A 19317-nucleotide genomic window follows, 5' to 3' on the forward strand; every position below is an offset into this window, starting at 1 on the left:
ATATGAAATATGAACTAGGGAATATTGCATATATAAGACTGTTTTTCTCTGAAACTGAACAAATGTATATTAATGTTACAAGATGTTAATGTCAGGCAAAAATTATGCTAAGTGAAAAAAAGGAAAGCACTACATATTATAAAATTCCATTTATATAAAATGTAAATATAAATAAATTTATAAAGATGGAATCAGATTAGTAGTTATGTTGGGTTGGGGAAGTATAGACAGATTGAGAGGTGAGTGCTAAGGAGTGTGGAGTTTTTCTTTTTGGAGTAGTGAAGCTGTTCTAAATTTTTTGTGGTAATGAATGCACAACACTGATAATACTAAAATTCACTGATTGTACACTTTGGGCAGACTGTATGGTTTGTGAATATAGCTCAATAAGACTACTTTAATAAATAATGCGAGAGTGGGGTGAGGGGGTGGGGAGTATATGGGGAAACAAAAATAATGCTAAAAAAAAGAGTCAGTGCTGACTATGAATCAAAGTACTAGAAAAACTGATGCAGGTTTCATGTCCCATTATGCACCACAATACTCTATCCTAGATTATAATATATTCAATTCCATTACTTATGCTAGAAGGAGACATAATTAAATTAGTTAAATGAAATCCACAAAAAAGTACTAAATTCATTTAGCCAATATTGTCAAGTTTCTTATACCTACAGTTAGACAATCCATTTACCTGATTATCCTTTATGAAGAGCATTAAGAATCACAATAGCCAAAAATGGGTTATAAGGATGGGAAAGGGGAAAATAAATGGCATGAACAAATCTCACACTGAAAAATTATCTCCTGAGTAATTTATAGTTGCCATCAGTATGCTACTTTCATTCATTACTTAAAAATGAAATATCTTACTTTTAATTACAAAATAAAAACTGCAGAAAAATATTTAAAACTTTTTTTCACAAACACAGGTTTCTCATTAACCTATGTTTTATTTTAAGTAAATCCATTCTTCATTATTCACATTATAAAAATTAACCACACACATATGCATTCACAAATTAGATCATCTTTATCATACATCAATATATTTTATAAAACAAATATTTTCTAATATTAATATAGTTATATGCTGATTGCATTGTGAAATAGAGAAGCTCACAGTAGCTTCATACAGTAGAGCTCAAGAACTGACATTTTAAAATTAAGAATGGTATATGTTCCACAGGCAAATTTTGAAGAAATATCAGTGTCAATATAAATAAATGCTGTTGACATAGCTTAAGCATGATAGCTTGGAAGCTGATTCAAACCAGATTCATCATTTTAAATTAAGTAAATTAGGTAAAGAGAAATGCTCTCTAAAATGTAATCAAAGTATTTATAAAATAAATTTTCTAGGAAATAAAGGAAATCATCAGTCTATTATTTTCAGGTACTTGTAGCTAAAAGTTACTGGGAATCTTCATAGAATTTTCACTGCCAAATTTAAATTTGTGAATGTCCAGGTACAACACATTGCCAACACAAGCACAGGACTGATAAATTGGGGAGTTGTTTGTAACCTTTTCAGTATGACAATATTAATTGAACTTGGAGATTCCTAAGAAAATGGAGTATCTTCCTTACTTCCCTAGTAATGTTCCAAATGATTATCTAGCTAAGGCAATTTCAGCTGATTTGGATTTTTTATGCAATTTTTAAATGCTAAAACTTTAAATGAAAACAAATAGATGGTTCCTTGCACAAATAAAGGCAAACTTGTCTCTTCTGCAGCAGTAGTTAAAGCAAATACCTAAAATTGTTTTTCATTACATCTCACTATAACATTGGAATTCTGCAACCACATTATTATATTATATATTATACCTCCTAGGGAATCTAATTTAAGAACATCAGATGTCATTATGTCTTTCTTTTCCATTCATTAAAAATAAAGCCCCTGGTATTGCTTTAGCTTTTGTCCATCAATCTCATCATTTCCAGCTGTCTTTGTTTTGTCTCCTTCATCAAGCAGATGATTTAAGGATTGGATTTTCTGGATTTTCTTTAAAAAAAAGAAGAAAGAAAAAAATTTTCTATATGATGTTTACAAAGTAAATAAGGAAATAGAGATATAATCTACTTAAAACAAACATGATATATGAGAATTCTGATTCAGGGTAAAAATGAATTACACTTTGAAAGTTACTTGGAATTAACTTTAATTATGAAAAATCCTACGTGTACTTATAACTTTCAATCTGGGGAAAAAAATTAACTCATCCAACTTTTCACACATTTTACATTTTGCATAGTCATACCAGAAATTAACACAGGCCTGAATATACTATTTTCTGGCCTTCAAATATTTAAGACATGATGTATATCTTCACTTCTTTAAGAGACTGACATTCCTAAATACCAGGTGTGTCATCTTTATGACAAGATTTTTTTGAGATGTAAAAATTGAGATACTACTTCCTAAAACTAAGTTTAGTTTTTAAAAAGATACATTTTCATTTGACATAGCTCTGAAATTTGAATAATACTTCACAGAAAAAGAACAATGTATTCATCACCTATTTCAGCTACATGGCAGTGTATATTTATGAGAAAGCCCAAATTAGAACCACATTATGTGGTAATGTAGCTTGGATTTGTATATCTAGTCAAATGTTAGAATAAAAAAGCCCCTTGGATACCAATGTGCATTCTTCATTAGAATATTCAGAAAAGAAGGAAAAAACCTGATGTTATTTGTTTAGAGTGTTTCTAGATTCATTTTTAAAATCACCAATTATACACACATAAACTCACATCGAGAGAGAAAATTCAGTCTATTAAAAGAAAAAACATATTTGAACAATGAAAGAACAGAGATAGTGATTTGAAATATAGGTAAACTGGTATAAATATATTAAGCTTTATTGGTCTTTATTTTTTTAATGTACATATCATTTAGAAAAATAATTTAAGAAAATTAATTTCATTCTTGTGTTATTAAATATGTTCCTTATTAGAAGGATTCCAGGGAAATCTTTTGAGAAGAGGGTCAGGGTTATAGAGGGGGAAAATCTCAAGAGGCCATAACTGGAAGGCATCTTGTAGGATGGATCATGAGCCAATTCTTGTCATTATAGAGACGTGCACAATGACACCCAGTGCTCTCCACAGATCATCACCCTGCCCCACCTCTACTCTCAGTGCCTTTAAATGGAACTCCCAAAATATAATCACTAGCACAATAATTATTTTAAAGAGTAATCCATGCAACAATAAAATTAAAAAGTATTCTCTGCATTAACACTACAATCTGAAATATCAATATTACTCTTTCCTATTACTATTATTTTTTATTTATATATTCCTACATTTCCTTGAGCTCTGTGGTAGTTTGAATTATGTGCCCTAACACACGTTCTTAATCTTAATCTGTGCCTCTATGAGTATGAACCCATCGTTAAATAGAAGCTTTTGAAAATCGTCATTTTGGTTAAGGTGTGGCCAAACCGAAGCAGTATGGACCTTACTCTGGATTACTAGAGGCCTTAATAAAGAGATTCCAGAAGTCACAGGAGAAAGTAGAGGGCATCACCAAGTGATGGGAGGCAGATATACATGCCAAGGAGTTCTAAGGATTGCTGGAAGCCAGCACCAGATGCTATAAACCCCAGAAGAAAGCAAGACTTGCCAATATCTTGATTTTGGACTTCTTTTAGCCTTAAAACTCTTAGGAAAAAGTTCCTCTTGTTTCAGCCAAAACCAGTTTGTGGTATTTGTGATAGAAGCTCAGTTAAATAAGACAGTTTCTGGTACCAGAAAGTGTTTTATTATTATTATTAATACAAATTCCTAAAAATGTGGAACTGGCTTTGGAATTGGGTACTGGGTAGAGGCTGGAAGAATATTAAGGTCCTCGACAGAAAAGATCTAGATTGCTGTAAAGAGACTATCCATAGAGATATGGATTTTAAAGATGTTCTGGTAAGGGCTGAGAAAAAAGTAAGAGCTGCAGAGAAAGTACATATCATCTTAGAGAATAAACAATTCACCATGAACAGAATATTAGTATAAATATGGACATTAAAGGCACTCCCATGATGCCTTAGAAGGAAATGATGATTGTGTTATTGAAAACTGGTGGGAAAAAAGCCATCCTTATTATAAAGTGGCAGGAAACTTGGCAAAATTACATTCTGATGTTGGATGAAAAGCAGAACTTGTATGTGATGAACTTGGATATTTAACTGAGATTTCTGAGCCAAGTGTGGAAGGTGGCCTGCTTTCTCTTGCTGCTTATATATAATAAAATGAGAGAGGAGAGAGATAAACTGAGTGTAGACCTTTTAAGCACAAAGGAACCCAGCAATGGACACCTTGGGAAGTTCTCAGCCTATCCAGTTAGCATGCTCTGAAACTAGGGCCTGAAGTGGCTCTAACAGGGCTGTCCCTGAGCTCTTGGGAGGTAAATTTCTAAAGGGGTCCTCATGAGGGGGAAGTTTAACCACCCTTCACATAGGAAATTAGGTGTATGCAGAAGCACTGCCAGCCTGGATGAGGAAAGGGTCAGAGGAGAGACAAACTGAAGTAAAAATGACTTCAAGGGCAGGAAATGTTTAGCAGATATCCCCATGCTCAGGAAAGGTGGGATCTATGCCCTGGTTTTCTGGGTGTCTGAGGCTGGTATGTGGCAGTTCTCAGAGAAGGTAGGGCTTAGGAGGCCGCATTTGGGGAGAGAATGGCTGCTGCCCCCACACTTGGAAAGGGAGGAGCTGCCACTCCAGAAAGGCTAGAGGACAGAGCATTAACCCACAAATGACTCTCAGATGTAATGTAGTTTGCCTTGCTGAGTCCTAAATTCGTTTGGAACCTGTGATCTGTTTTCCTTTCACTTTCTCCCTTCTGGAAAGGGAATGTCTATCCTATGGCTGTCCCACTACTGTATTTTGGAAGCAGATAACTTGTTTTCTAGGTTTCACAGGTCCAGAGAAGAACTTTGCCCCATGACAGACCACACCCATAACTCATTTTGATTTTGTATTTAGAGTTGTTACTAAAATGATTTAAGGCTTTGGGATATTGGGATGAGTGCATGTATTTTGCAAGCGGGAAGAAGATATCTTTTTGGGATCCAGAAAGCAGACTGTGGTAGGTTGAATTATATACACCCCCCCATCCCCCAAATATGTTCTTAATCTTGATCCACAAGTCTGTGGGCATGAACCTATTATAAATAGGATCTTTTGAAGATGTTATTTTTAGTTAAGATGTGGCCAACCTAAACAGGGTGGGTCTTCCTAACTCTGGATTACTGGAAATTTATAAAGATAATTCAGAAGTAACAGAAGGATAAAGGAAAGGACTTCACCATGTGATGGAAGGCAGATGTACAAACCAAGGAGGCCTAAGGACTGCTGGCAGCCTTAGTCTTTGGGGAGATGCTATATAGTCTTTGGGGAGAAAACAAGCCTTGCCACTCTCTTGATTTTGGATTTCTTCTAGCCTCAAAATTGTGAGCCAATAAATTGTTGTTTAAGCAACCCGTTGTGTGGTATTTATCAGAGTAGCTTGGACAACTAAGACAAGATCCAGTCAACATATTTGTTTCTAAATTTTGAATGAAGTTGGGAATAAGAATAAATTACAGGAGTAAGGGGGAAATGGAAAGGAGAAATGAGTTTATATGGCTACGAGTTTCTAAAAAAGAGTCTGGAGGCTGGCAGAAGGTTTTCCCTCATGCACAACTGAGCAGAGTCAGAGAGACAGATAAAGCAGATACAACCCCCAGATATTGGTTCCTTTGAGGGCTAAAGATACCCACGGGAGTTATGGTCATGGCCGATGGGGTTAACTACCAGGGCAGATGGCCCCTCTTTGGAAATGGTGTTTATGTGTGATGAATCTGGACTCAGATGGGATCTCCCTTCATAAGACTTTCATGCCAATGTGCTGGAGGTGCAGTTAATGTTGGGGTTTAAGATATATTTAGGGGATTTGAATCTCTGGACTGACAATGTGATAGCCAGATCCTGAGCCTCAACAGACTCTAGCACCTACAATCTGATTTATTGGACTTACCACACTCAGCTAAGATGGAGTTGAAGAAGGACAACCACCACACCATGGAGCCTAGAGTGATTACAACTGAAAATGGGAGGATTGCATCCAGCATCCAGGTGGAATCTGACCCTCCTCTTGACATAGAGGTGCAATGGACACAACCAATCCAATGTCCACATAGAAGAGGTGGCATTGGAATGGGAAACGTGGACATAGTGGACGAAGGGTATGGGGAAAGGCAGGAAGAGATGAGAGGTGGAGGCGTCTTTGGGACATGGAGCTGCCCTGGATGGTACTTCAGAGGCAATCACCGGACATTGTAAATCCTCACAGGGCCCACTGGATGGAATGGAGGAGAGTATGGGCTATGATGTGAACCAATGTATATGAGGTGCAGAGGTGCCCAAAGATGTACTTACAAAATCCAATGGATGTGTCATGATGATGGGAACGAGTGTTGTTGGGGGGGGAGAGGGGGGGTGGGGGGATGGGGTTGAATGGGACCTCACATATATATTTTTAATGTAATATTATTACAAAGTCAATAAAAAATAAAAAAATTAAAAAAAAAAAAAAAGAATAAATTACAGGAAAGCAGATGTGGATCAAGTTGGGCTCCCATCTACCATATGGAGGGTTCCAGGGCTTCCTGGTAAAAAAGTAAGCCTGCCTGTGAGGTGTGGAGAGATGGCTCAACAAGATGAACAGAGAAGAGACATGAGAGACAAAAAAAACAGGAAGCTGGGGTGGCTCCGGTGATTGAGTGCATCTCTCCCATGTTGGAAGGTCCCGGGATTGGTTTCCAGTTCCCCCTAAACAGAAGACAAGTGGACACAAAAGAACACACAGCGAATGGACACAGAGAGCAGACATCGAGTACAAGCAGTGGAGGTGGGGGTGGAATAAATAAATAAATCTTAAAAAAAAAAAAGAATAAATAACAATATAGGTCAGTTCCTTTAAAAAGCCCGGCATGGAGTTTCACAAGGATGCATTTAAGAAACTGTATTAGGAAATGTCCATGAATTAAATGAAATAGATTTTTTTAAAAACCTGAATCCTATTTAAATTCTATTCTGATTAGAAGTTTCAGGTATTCTATATCAAAGAGTAAATCTGAAACTATAGTTTGAGCATTTTGGTTGAATCATTTCTACATTGCTGTGGTCTCTCATCATGGTGATTTTTATGGTACTACTTTCCTAAATATTTAGGCTAAAAGAAAAAGGGGTCTCAACAATTCAAACAAGATACAAATAGCACACTAAAAGGAATTGTGGGGGAAAAAGAACATAAAGGTCCTTATATCCTTGACTGCAAAGCACAAGTATAATCTATAGAATTCTCCCATTTATTGGACCTGCAACTCTGGATTTTATCCTTGAGTAATATTTCTTAAATGACATCAATTGTACCCCTTTTTCTGAGTGCTGAGTGATTAAATACCATATCCTTAAGATAGTTGTTCAAAGGGGTGCAAAATTATACCCAACGTTTATAAGAGATACATTCCCTGAATCCAAACATTTCACAGAAAAATAGATTTCAGATATTATTGGGAGACATTTAAATGTGTGTGTGTCTGTGAGAGACAGAGAGAGAGAGAAAGAAAGAGATTTATTAAGGTTACAATGCCTGGGACATGTATAAATGATTTGATATAAAATATCTAGCCTCACTGAATTCCATGATAATAATCTCTCTTAACTTACAATATTTCCTCATTACAGACCCATTCTATTCTTTGGAAAGTATTCAAGTAGGAAGAAGTCTACAGTGCGAAAAAGAATAGAACAATTAGAATAGTAGTATGTCACTTGATTACTTACAAGGTAGCTTTCCGTGGTTGTGAATCTTTGCTTCCACTGTTCTTTGGATCAACTGAGTTACTTATACCACGGGAGGTGCTTGGTAAGGGAGTATTAGAATAGGAAGTCGGAACACTACTGGCATTACGAGTCCTGAATGATTCGTCTGAAAGTAATACATGTATAGACAGACATATTGAATGCATTAAGAAAGGTGTTAACCTAATAAAAGAAAAGGTCAATGATAGTTGACTTTTAATTGATCAAGGTATAATTTATATATAATAAACAGCACAAATTTAAAGTGTATGGTATGGTAATTTTTCATGTATGTGTATGCCCATGCAGCCATCACCACAATCAAGACAATGAACACATCCTTTATGACCAAAACTTTCCTCATGCCCCACTGTAATCCCTCCTCCTCCTCCTCCCTGTTTCCAAGCTTCCTGTAATTGTAGATGAGTTTACATTTGCTTCCTATAACTATAGATGACATTGCATTTTCTATCATTTAATATAATTACATAAAAGAGTATATATGCTACAGTATGTACTCTTGTATTTTCATGTCTTCTGTCATTCAGCATGATTGAGATTCATCCATATTGTTCTATATACCAATACTTCATTCCTTTATACTGTTGCATAGAATTCCATTATATGGATATACCAAAATTTGTTTATCCATTCTCCTATTGACAGACATTTGGACTATTTCCAGTATTTGACTATTACAAATAAAGTTTCTATGAACATTTGTGTACAAGTCTGTTTTAAGACATATGTTTTCATTTCTCTTTGATAAATGCTACGAATGAAAGTGCTGGGCCATATGGTTACTGTACATATAACTTTAGAAGTAAATGCCAAATGGTTCTCCAAAGTGGTTATACAAGTCTGCATTTCCACCAGCAACGTATGAGAGTTTCAGGTGTTTGTTTCACATCCTGTCCAACTGTGACAGTTTGAAGCTATACGTATCCAGAAAAACATGTTCTTACATTTAATCCATTCCTGTTGGTGTGGACCCTTGTAAAGAAGATTTTTTGATGAGGTTATATCAGTTAAGGTGTGACCTACCTCATTCAGGATAGGTCTTAATCCACTTACTGGAGAAACAGAATGAATACAAAAACAGAGAAAGAGAGAAAGGGAGAGAGAGAGAAACTACACCACAGGAAGCAAGTAGCTGAAATAGAACTCAGAAGAAAAGGAAGGGACCAGGTGTTACAACCATGTGCCTTATCATGTGCCAAAGGAGCCTTTAGGAAGAAAGCATTGCCTTGATGATGCCATGATTTGGACATTTTTCAGGACCCTAACCATTAGCGAATAAGTTCCCATTTTTTTAAGTTGAACCATTTTATGGTATTAGCTTTATACAACTTAGGAAACTAAAACAGATTTTCCTACCAGGAGAGTAGGGTGTCACTACTGCAAATACGAAAAATGTGAAAAAGGCTTTGGAATTGGGTGATGAGTAGAGGCTGGAAAAATTGTGAGTCACTTGATAGAAAAGGCCTCGATTGCTCTGAAGAGACTATTGGTAGAAATACGGATGCTAAAGTTACTTCCGATGAGAACTTAAAGAAAATGATGAATGTGTGATTGGAAACTGGAGGAAAGGTGACCCTTGTTTTAAAGTGGCAAGAAAGCTGTGAAATTGAGTTCTGATGTCAGATGGATGGCAGACTTTGAGAGTGATGAACTTGGATATTTAGCTGAGGATATTTCCAAACTAAATGTGCAAAGTGCAGCCTGGTTTCTCCTTGCAGTTTATATTAAAATGAGAGAAGAAAGGGATAAGCTGAGAACTCCTGGGCCAAAAGGATTCAATAATTGAGGCTTTTGAAAATTCTTAACTTCTGGAAAGCAAGTCCCCAGAGGATAAACCCTCCATGAGAGGGTTTAACTGAAGATAGAACCAGTCAGCAATTTACTTGGAAGTCAGGATCAGAAATACAGTCATTCAGGGAAAATTTGTGGAAAATTCTTTTGTCTGATGATTTGGATCCCTGTGAACACTGGAAAGGTTTTGTTTGTTTTTTTTAAGATCTGTGTTAATGGAACCACTGTTAGCCTGGATTAAAAGGGACAGAAAAGAAACAGATTGAAGAAAAAATCATTTCAAGGGCAGGATCATAGAAGCCGAGGTCTGGACTGAGGTCACCTTCTCAGGCCAAGAGCGCGAGCGGGCCCACTTGTCTGTGGAAAGGGGAAGTCTGCCTTTCCAGAACTTGGAGAGCTTAAGCCTTTGACCCTGTTGTTCAGGAAGAGTGCTGACACCCCAGTCTGCAGGGAGTCTGGAGCATATGCCCAGGAGATTGCGGAGAGTGCGGCCACCACCCCAGTATTCTGAGATGGTTCAAGCTGTGCCTTGGATTGCAGAGAGTCTGGCTGCCACCCCAAATCTAAAAGAGGGTGGAGACTTCACCCATGTTTGGGGAGCACAAGTTCACTCTGCAAGCACTGGGAAGGGATGGGGCTGCTGCTCCATCAGACCTAGAAGACAAAACATTGTTCCATAGATGACTCTTAGACTTTGAAATCTAATGGAGTATGCCATACTGGGTTTTGGTATTGTTTGGGGCCCATGACCTCTGTTTTACTTTTATTTTTTCCTTGTGGGAATGGAAATGTTTATCCTATGCTTGCCCCTTCATTGTAAATCAGAAGCAGATAATTTGTTCTCTAGGTTTCACAAGTCCACAAAGGGAGGACAACTGTGTCCCAGGAGAGACAATAACCAAAACCGATTTTGATAAGACTTTGTACTTAGCATTGTTTTATGACTTAATGACTTAAGGCTTTTGGAATATTGTGACAGAATGAATGTATTTTGCCTATAGAAAGAAAATATCTGTTTGGGGGCCAGAGGGTATAGTCTGGTAGTTAGAAGCTGTATGTACTCCAGAAAAACATGTTAAATTTAATCCATTCCTCTGTGTATGGAACATTGTAAGCAGGACCTTTTGATGAGGTTACTTCAGTAAAGGTGTGACCCACCTCATTCAGGATGTGTCTTAATCTTATTACCGGAGTTCTTTAGTAACAGAATGAATACAGAGGCAGAGAGAGCCATAGGAAGCAAGAAGCTAAAGCAGAACCCAGAAGAGAAGGAAGAGACCAGGAGTTGTTGCCATGTGTCTTGTCAAGTGGCAGAAAAACCAAGGATCACTGGCAGCTGGTCTTCAGAAAGAAAGCATCACTTTGATGAAACCTTGAATTGGACATTTTCCTGGACTCTAACTGTTAGCAAGTAAATTCCCATTGTTTAAACCAAACCATTTTATGGAATTTGCATTGAGCAGCCTAAGAAACTAAAACACCAATATTTGGTATTGACTTTTTAATTTTAGACATTCTAGTGAGAATGTATGGTATCTCCTTGTGTTTATTTTTCTCTTTATTTTAATTTTGCATTACCCTAACTATAAGTGATGTTAAACACCTTTTCATATATTATTTGTATATTTTCTTTTGTAAAGTATATGTTCAAACCTTTTGAACATATTAAACCTTTTGAACATATTAAAAAAAGTTATCTTCTTTTAAAAAAGAAGTTATCTTCTTATTACTAGCCCTTAAAAACTTCTTTATATATTCTGGTTACAAGTCCTTTGTCAGATACAGGTATTATGATTATTTTCTTCCAATCTGTGTTCCGCCTTTTTACTTTCTTAATGCTATCTTCCAAAGAGCAGAAGTTCCTTATATACCCCCTTACCCAGTTTCCTTTATTAAATCTTACACTAGTATGCTATATATTTTACAATTAGTGAATCAATAAAGATACATTAGGATTGTACACTTTGGATGAATTGTATGCTTTATTAATATGTATCAATAAAATTGATTTGTTTAAAAATGATACATTAGTATTAATTAAAACCTATACTTTATTCAGATCTTCTTAGTTTTTACGAATATCTTTTTCTGTTTCAGGATCCCATCCAGGATACCATATAACATTTAGTCATCCTGTCTCCTTAGGCTCCTGATGGTGGTAGCAGTTTCTCAAAGACTTTTCTTGTTGATGACCTTTGGGGTTTTGAGGAGTATTGGTCAGGTATTTTGTAGGATTCCATTCTAATGGCATTAATCTGATGTTTTCTCATGATTAGACTGGGGATATGGGTTTTGGGGAGGAAGACCACAGAGGTAAAGTGACATTCTCATCACATGAGATCAAGCATACATTCTATCAACATAATTTATTACTATTGATATTGACCTTTATTACCTAGCAGAAGTGGTGTTTGTCAGGTTTCACTGCTGTAGAATTTTTAAAATTCTTCCCCATATGGTACTCTCTGAAAGGAAGTCACTTAAGGAGTTGGGATTTAAGCTTCTTTTCCTAGAGGACAGAGGAGCTACATAAAGTATTTGGAATTCTTCTGCAAGGCAAATTAGTCTCTTCTCTATTTATTTATTCAACCATTTATTTACGTAGGTATGGATTCATGCATATTTATTTTGTACTTTAGGTTATAATCCAATGCTACCTTATTTTTTGTTGCTCAAATTGTTCTAGCTTTGGCCATTGGGTGTTTGTCAGTTGGTTTTTGTGTCCCTTTTTTATACACCCATGCTATGTTTGTTTATTCTTTAAGCGCTTCCTTTCTTTCTGGCATTACAAGATGTACCAGGTATATCTTGTATATTTCCTGCCCCAGTTCTAAAATCAGCCATTTTTCCAATGAACCTTGGTTCCTTGGATTTCAAATCTGACATCTGGGTACTAGGGCTTGTTGCTACTGGGGTGTTGTTCTTTTATATATATTCATTATTAGAGAAGTTGTGGATTTACAGAACAAATCACACACAAAATACAGGATTCCCATATACCACTGTACCACCAATACCTTGCACTGGTGTGGAACATTTGTTACACATGATGAAAGAACATTTTAATATTTGTACTATGAATTAAACTCAATGGTTTAATTTAGGGTTCACTGTTGGTATAGTGTAGTTCCATGGACTTTAAATTTTCTTTTTTTCTGTTACCATATATACACTCTCATTTCTCCTTTTAGTCATATTCAGATATATATTCCAGCATTGTTAATTGCACTCACAATGTTGTGCTACAATCACTACCATCCATTCTCAAAACATTCCATCATTCCAAATAGGGACAGTGCACATGTTGAGTCTTAACTGCCCATTTCCTATCCCAACCCTATCCCCTAGTGACCTAGATTCTAGATTCTGACTCTATGAGCTTGCTTATTCCAATTGCTTCAAAATGGTAAAATTATACAATATTTGTTCTTTTGTTAGGCTTATTTCACTCAACATGATGCCTTCTGTGTTCATGCATTTCATTGCATATATCAGGACTTCATTCCTTTAAATGTTGGAATAATACTCCATATATGTATATACCACTTTTATTTACCCATTCATCAGTTCGTGGACACTTGGGTTGCTCCCATCTTTTGGCAATTGTGAATAATACCACTATATACACTGGTGTGCAAATATCTGTTTGAGTACCTACTTCCAATTCTTTTGGATATATACCTAGCAGTGGGATTGCTGGGTCATATGGTAGTTCTAATCTTAGCTTTCTGAGGAACTGCCAAATTTTTCCACAGTGACTACACCGTTTTACATTGCCACCAACAATGAATGGATGTTCCTATTTCTCCACATCCTCCCCAACAAATACTATTTCTCATTTTTGTTTTTAATATAGCAGACATTCTAATGGTTGCAAAATGCTATATTATGGTTTTTAACTGCATTTCCTGATGGCTATTTATGTTGAGCATATTTTCATGTGCTTTTTGGGCATTTATGTATCTTCTTTGGAAAGATGTCTGAGCAAGAAGTCTTTTGCCCAATTTTTAATTGGGTTGTCTTTCTGTTGTTAAGTTGAAAGATTTCTTTATACATTCTAGGTATTAAACCTTTATCAGATATGCAGTTTCCAAATATTTTCTCCTATTATATTGGTTGTCATTTTACTTTCATGAGAAAGTCCTTTGTGACAGAAAATATTTGATTTTGATAATGTCCCATTTATCTATTTTTTTCTTTTGCTGCTTTTGCTTTGGGTGTAAAATCTAAGAAACCATCGCCTCACATATGCTCCCCTATGTTTTCTCCTAGGAGCTTTACAGTGTTTGCTCTTATATTGAGGTCTTTGACCATTTTGAGTTGACTTTTGTATATGGTGTGAGACAGGGATCCTTATAAATTCTTTTGCATATGGATATCTAGTTTTCCCAGCATCACTTGTTGAAGAGACTATTCTTTCCCAATTGAGTGGTCTTTGCTACCTTGTCAAAATTCACTTGGCCATAAATGTGAGAATTCATTTCTGAGCTCTCAATTTAATTCTATTGGTCTATATGCCTGACTTTGTGCCAGCACCATGCTGTATTGATTACTGTGGTTTTGTAATAAGCTTTAAGATCAAGAAGTGTGAGTCCTTCAACTTCATTCTTCTTTTTCAGGATGGCTTTAGCTATTTGGGGCCGCTTACCCTTCCATATAAATGTGAGGATTGACTTTCCATTTATGCAAAGAAGGTTGTTGGAATTTTTATTGGGATTGCACTGAATCTACAGATTGCTTTGGGTAGTATTGGCATCTTAAGGATATTTGGTCTTCTAATCCATGAACACAGAATGTCCTTCCATTTATATAGGTATTCCTTACTTTGTTTTAGCAATGTTTTTTAGTTTTCTGTGTACAAGTCCTTTACATCTTTGGTTAGATTTATTCCTAGATATTTGATACTTTCATTTGCTATTGTGAATGAAATTTTTTCTTGATTTCTTCTTCGAATTGTTCATTGCTTGTGTATAGAAACACTACTGATTTTTGGGTACTGACCTTGTAACCCACCATTTTCATAAATTTGTTTATTAGCTTTTTTGTGAATTTTTCAGGATTTTCTATACATAAAATCATATCATTTGAAAATATCCTTTCCAACTTGGATGCCTTTTATTTCTTTTTCTTGCCTAATTGCTTTGCAAGAACTTCCAGTACAGTGTTGAATAACAGTGGTGACAATGGGCATCCTTGTCATGTTCTCCTGATCTTAGAGGGAAAGCTTTCAATCTTCCACCATTAAGTAGGCTGATACCTGTGGGCTTTTCATATATGCCATTTATCATATTGAGGAAGTTTCCTTCTATTCCTAGTGTTCTAAGTGTTTTTATCAAGAATGTGTGCTATATTTTGTCCAAATGCCTTTTCTGCACTAATTAAGATGATCTTGTGGGTTTTTTCCTTCATTCTGTTAATGCAGTGTATATACATAATTGATTTTCTTATGTTACACCAACCTTGAATACCAGGAATAAATCCCACTTGATCGTGATGTATAACTTCTTTAATATACTGCTGGATTCAGTTTGCTAGTATTTTGCTGAGGGTTTTTGCATCTGCATTTATTGGAGATATTTGTCTCTAGTTTTCTTTTCTTTTGGTATCTTTATCTGGCTTTGGTATGAGAGTCATGCTGGCCTCACAGAGTATTCTCTCCTTTCCAATTTTTTGGAGGAGTTTGAGCATAACTGGAATTAAGTTTTCTTGGAATGTTTGGTAGAATTCACCTGTGAAGATATCTGGTCCTATGCTTTTCTTTGTTAGGAGGTTTTTGATTAGTGGATTCAATCTCTTTACTAGTAATTGGTTTGTTGAGATCTTTTATATCTTCTTGAGTCAATGTAGGTAGTTCATATGTTCCTAAAAATTTGTACATTTCCTCTAGGCTACCTAATATATTGGCATACAGTTGTTCAGAGTTTTCATAATAGACCATTTTTATTTCAGTGGGATCACATTGATGTCCCCCTTTTCATCTCTGATTTTCTATATTTTATCTTCTCTCTTTTTTTCTTCATCAGTCTACCTAAAGGTTTGTCAATTTTATTGATCTTATCAAAGTAACAACTTTTAGTTTTATTGATTCTATTGTTTTTTTTTTGTTTGTATGTTTTCTATTTCATTTATCTCTACTCTGATCTTTGTTATTTCCTTCCTTCTGCTTGCTTAAGTTTTAGTTTGTTCCTCTTTTACTCATTCTTCTGGTTTTGTTTTTATTTGTTTGTTTTGGTTTGGCTTTTTGGAATTGAACCTGGGAGCTCAAATGTGGGAAGCCAGCATTCAACCAATGAGCCACATCAGCTTAACCTGACTTGTTTTTTGTTTTTTTTGCTTGTGTTTTTTGTTTTTTTCAGAGGCACTGGGAACTTCCAGTGTTGAAGTTAGGTCTCTGGTTTGAAGTCTTTCTTATTTTTTAAGGTAAGCAATTAAAACTACAAATTTCCCTCTCAGCACTGCCTTCATGGCATCCCATAAGTTTTGGTATGTAATATTTTCATTTTCATTCACCTAAAGATATTTTCTAATTTCATTTCTGATTTCCTCTTTAAATGATGTTTAAGAGTATGTGTTTAATTTCCACGTGTTTGTGAATTTTCCATTTCTCCCTCTGTTACTGAATTATAGCTTCATTCCATTGTGGTCAGAGAAGATTCACAGTATGACTTCAGTTTTTTAAAATTTATTGAGACTTGTTTTGCTTCCTAACATATGAGAATGACCCATGTGGGATAGAGAAGAATATATTCTGCTTCTGTTGGTTGAAGTGTAATATATATGTCAATTATACTATTTGGGTTTTAGTATTGTTCAGGTGTTCTACTTCCTTATGATCTTATGTAGATGTTTTACCTGTTATTGAAAGTGCTATATTGTAGTCTTCTACTGTTTATGTACAACTGTCTCTCTTTTCAAATTTATCAATATTTACTTCATATATTTTGGGGATCTGCCATTATATATATATATATATATATATATATATATATATATATATATATATATATTATAATTATTATCTCTTCTGTTCAATTAACCCCTTTATCAATATATAATGACCACCTTTGTCCCTTACAACTGTTTTTGGCTTAAAGTCTGTTTTATCTCATATTAGTTTAGCTGTCCCAGCATTCTTTTGGTTACTACTGACATGGTTTGTTTTTTTTCCCATCCTTTCACACTCAACCTACTGTATCTTTGAATTTAAGGTAAAACTCTTACAGACAGCATATAGTTAGGTCATGCTTTTTAATCCATTCTGCCAATCTCTACCTTTTGCCTGGAAGTTTAATTCATTTACAGTTAAAATCACTAGTAATAATACAGAACTTCCTTCTACCATTTTTGCTATTTAGCCTTGGTAAGTCTTATACCTTTCTTTGTCCCTCACTTCTGTTAATGTCAGCTTCTATATTCATTTGCTTTTTGTGTGTGTTTTAGTTGTCATTTCTATCTGGATATAATTTTCATCTATTTTCCTTGTGGTTACTAGGGGATTAAAATTTAACATCCTAAATATATAACTATTATATTTGACTTGATACCAACTTAACTGTAATGGCATGCACATATACTTTTCCTATATCCCTCTGTCTCCACCTTTTTGGTACTTGTTACCATTTATATCTTTGCACATTGTATGTCCAAAAACATAGGTTTATCATTATTTTTTATGCATTTGCATTTTAGCACCATAGGAAAAAGTGGAGTTACATACCAAACATTATAATACAATAATACTGGTATTTATAATTACCCAAATGGTTACCTTTACTGCAGGTCTTTATTTCTTTATGCTGTTTGAACCACTATCTAGGGTCCTTTCCTTTTAGTCTGATGAAAACCCTTCAGAATTGCCTGAAAGAGGTGATGACTCTTGTTTAGCTGAGAATGTCTTAATCTTCCCCTCATTTTGAAAGAAAAACTCTCTCAATATTTTAAGCATTTCAAACCACTGCCTTCTTGCTTCCATAGTTTCTGATGAGAAGCTGGCACTCAATCTCTTTGAGAATCCCTTGTACATAACATATTGCTTTTTCTCTTGCAGCTTTCAGAACTCTCTCCTTGTCCTTTGTATATGACAGTGTGATCAAGAAAAATACAAAATTTTTCTTCATGTTTATCCTGTTTGGTGTTCTCTGAGCTTCTTGGATGTGCATATTCACATCTTTTGCTCAGTTTGGGAAGTTCTCTGTGATTATTTCTTTGACTATTCCTTCTGCCCCTTTCTCTCTTTCTTCTTCTGGGATTCCTATAGTGTGTATATTGGTGCACTTGATGGTGGCACAGAGGTATCTTAGACTATTTTCACTTTTAATATTTCTTTTTCCTCTTTGCTCCTCAGACTGACTTATTACAAGTGTCTTCTCTTGATTCTTTCTTGTGCTAGCTCCAATCTTCTCTTGAAACCCTCCTGGTCAGTATTCATTTCAGTTACTATGGTCTTCAAAACTCCAGTAGTTCTGTTTGGTTCCTTTTTATAAAATTTCTATCTCTTTACTTAGACTTTTCCATTGCTTATTAATTGTTTCCCTGATATTCTTCAGTTCTTTCTCTGTATTTTCCTTCATCTCCCTGAGCATTTTTAAGGTAATTTTTTAAAGGTTTTGTTTGGTATGTCCACGTTCTCATCTTCTTCATTGGTGTTTTCTGTACTTTTATCCTTTTATGTTGGATGAGACATAATTTCATTTCCTATTGTGTTTTTTTTTTTTTTTGAGTTGTCTTATATTCCTTTGTCACACACTGGAAATTTTAATATTTTAAAATGTTAATCCTGTGATTTACTCCCTGAGTTGTCTGTTTCTTGGTTTGTGACCAGCTGGGGATAAGTCAGAGATTTTTTTGAGTTTCAACCGTCTTAACAGGAAGGTCTGCACAAGGAGAAAGTTTCCCCTGTTTTTCTATGCCTCTGTCTTGTCCTGCATTTTTGTATGTTAGTTGTTTTGGAGTTCCCCTGTTTACAGGAGTTTTGTTGTCCCCACTGTTCCACAAGAGTCAGAACAACCTCTCCTGGTATTTGAAGCCAACAGGACTTTGTCCCAGGCTATCCACTGCTATAGTTTTTAATACTCTTTTCATTGTCTCAAGCTGCTTTTGCTTGGAGGACAAATTCTGGGAGAAGGAGCACACCAGAGAAAATTTTTCCAAATCATTCTTTCTGAGCCAAAACAGGGCCAGGGACTCATGAATGGGGGCAGACCAAAGTGTCCTGCAAAGGGGATCAGCAAAGGCACCAAGAGCTTCACCTATGGCTCCAAAGCCAAGCTTTACTGGCCTGCCCAGCAAATGCAGCCCTTCAGTTAACTATCCCCTGCAGCCCTGAGGAAGTGCTGCATTTTTTCCCCTTTATTAGAGAAGCTGTGGGTTTACAGAAAAATCACACATAAAATACAGGTTTTCCATATACCACTCCACCACCAACACCTTGCATTGGTGTGGAACATTTATTACAAATGATGATAGCACATTTTTATAATTGTAGTATTAATTAATCACTGCATCTTTAAATCTATACTGCCTCCATCTCTGTCCAGGGTGGGTTGAAACAACAGTGACCACCACCTTTGTCAAGGGCAGGTTAAAACTATAGCTGTCCTCAGAGCTGGATCCCCAGTGATCCAAATTCACTAATCAAAAGCCGTTAATAGTGATC

General features: G+C 35.7%; 1 protein-coding gene across 4 annotated transcripts in view; it reads right to left on the minus strand.

Moving 5' to 3' along the window:
- Positions 1 to 261: 261 nt before the first annotated feature.
- PPP4R4 (protein phosphatase 4 regulatory subunit 4) overlaps positions 262 to 19317 on the minus strand; it is a 233038-nt gene continuing 213982 nt past the window's right edge. For all 4 annotated transcript variants that reach the window (XM_058292201.2, XM_071213717.1, XM_071213718.1 and 1 more), the window contains 2 exons: positions 7833 to 7977; positions 262 to 2008 (listed from right to left, as the gene is read on the minus strand). In XM_058292201.2, the coding sequence (XP_058148184.1) occupies positions 1984 to 2008; positions 7833 to 7977 (170 nt within the window). In that variant the 3' untranslated portion in view covers positions 262 to 1983. The remainder of the gene's footprint in view (positions 2009 to 7832; positions 7978 to 19317) is intronic.

The sequence above is a fragment of the Dasypus novemcinctus genome, chromosome 3 (genome assembly GCF_030445035.2).
Source record: "Dasypus novemcinctus isolate mDasNov1 chromosome 3, mDasNov1.1.hap2, whole genome shotgun sequence".
NCBI lineage: Eukaryota > Metazoa > Chordata > Mammalia > Cingulata > Dasypodidae > Dasypus > Dasypus novemcinctus.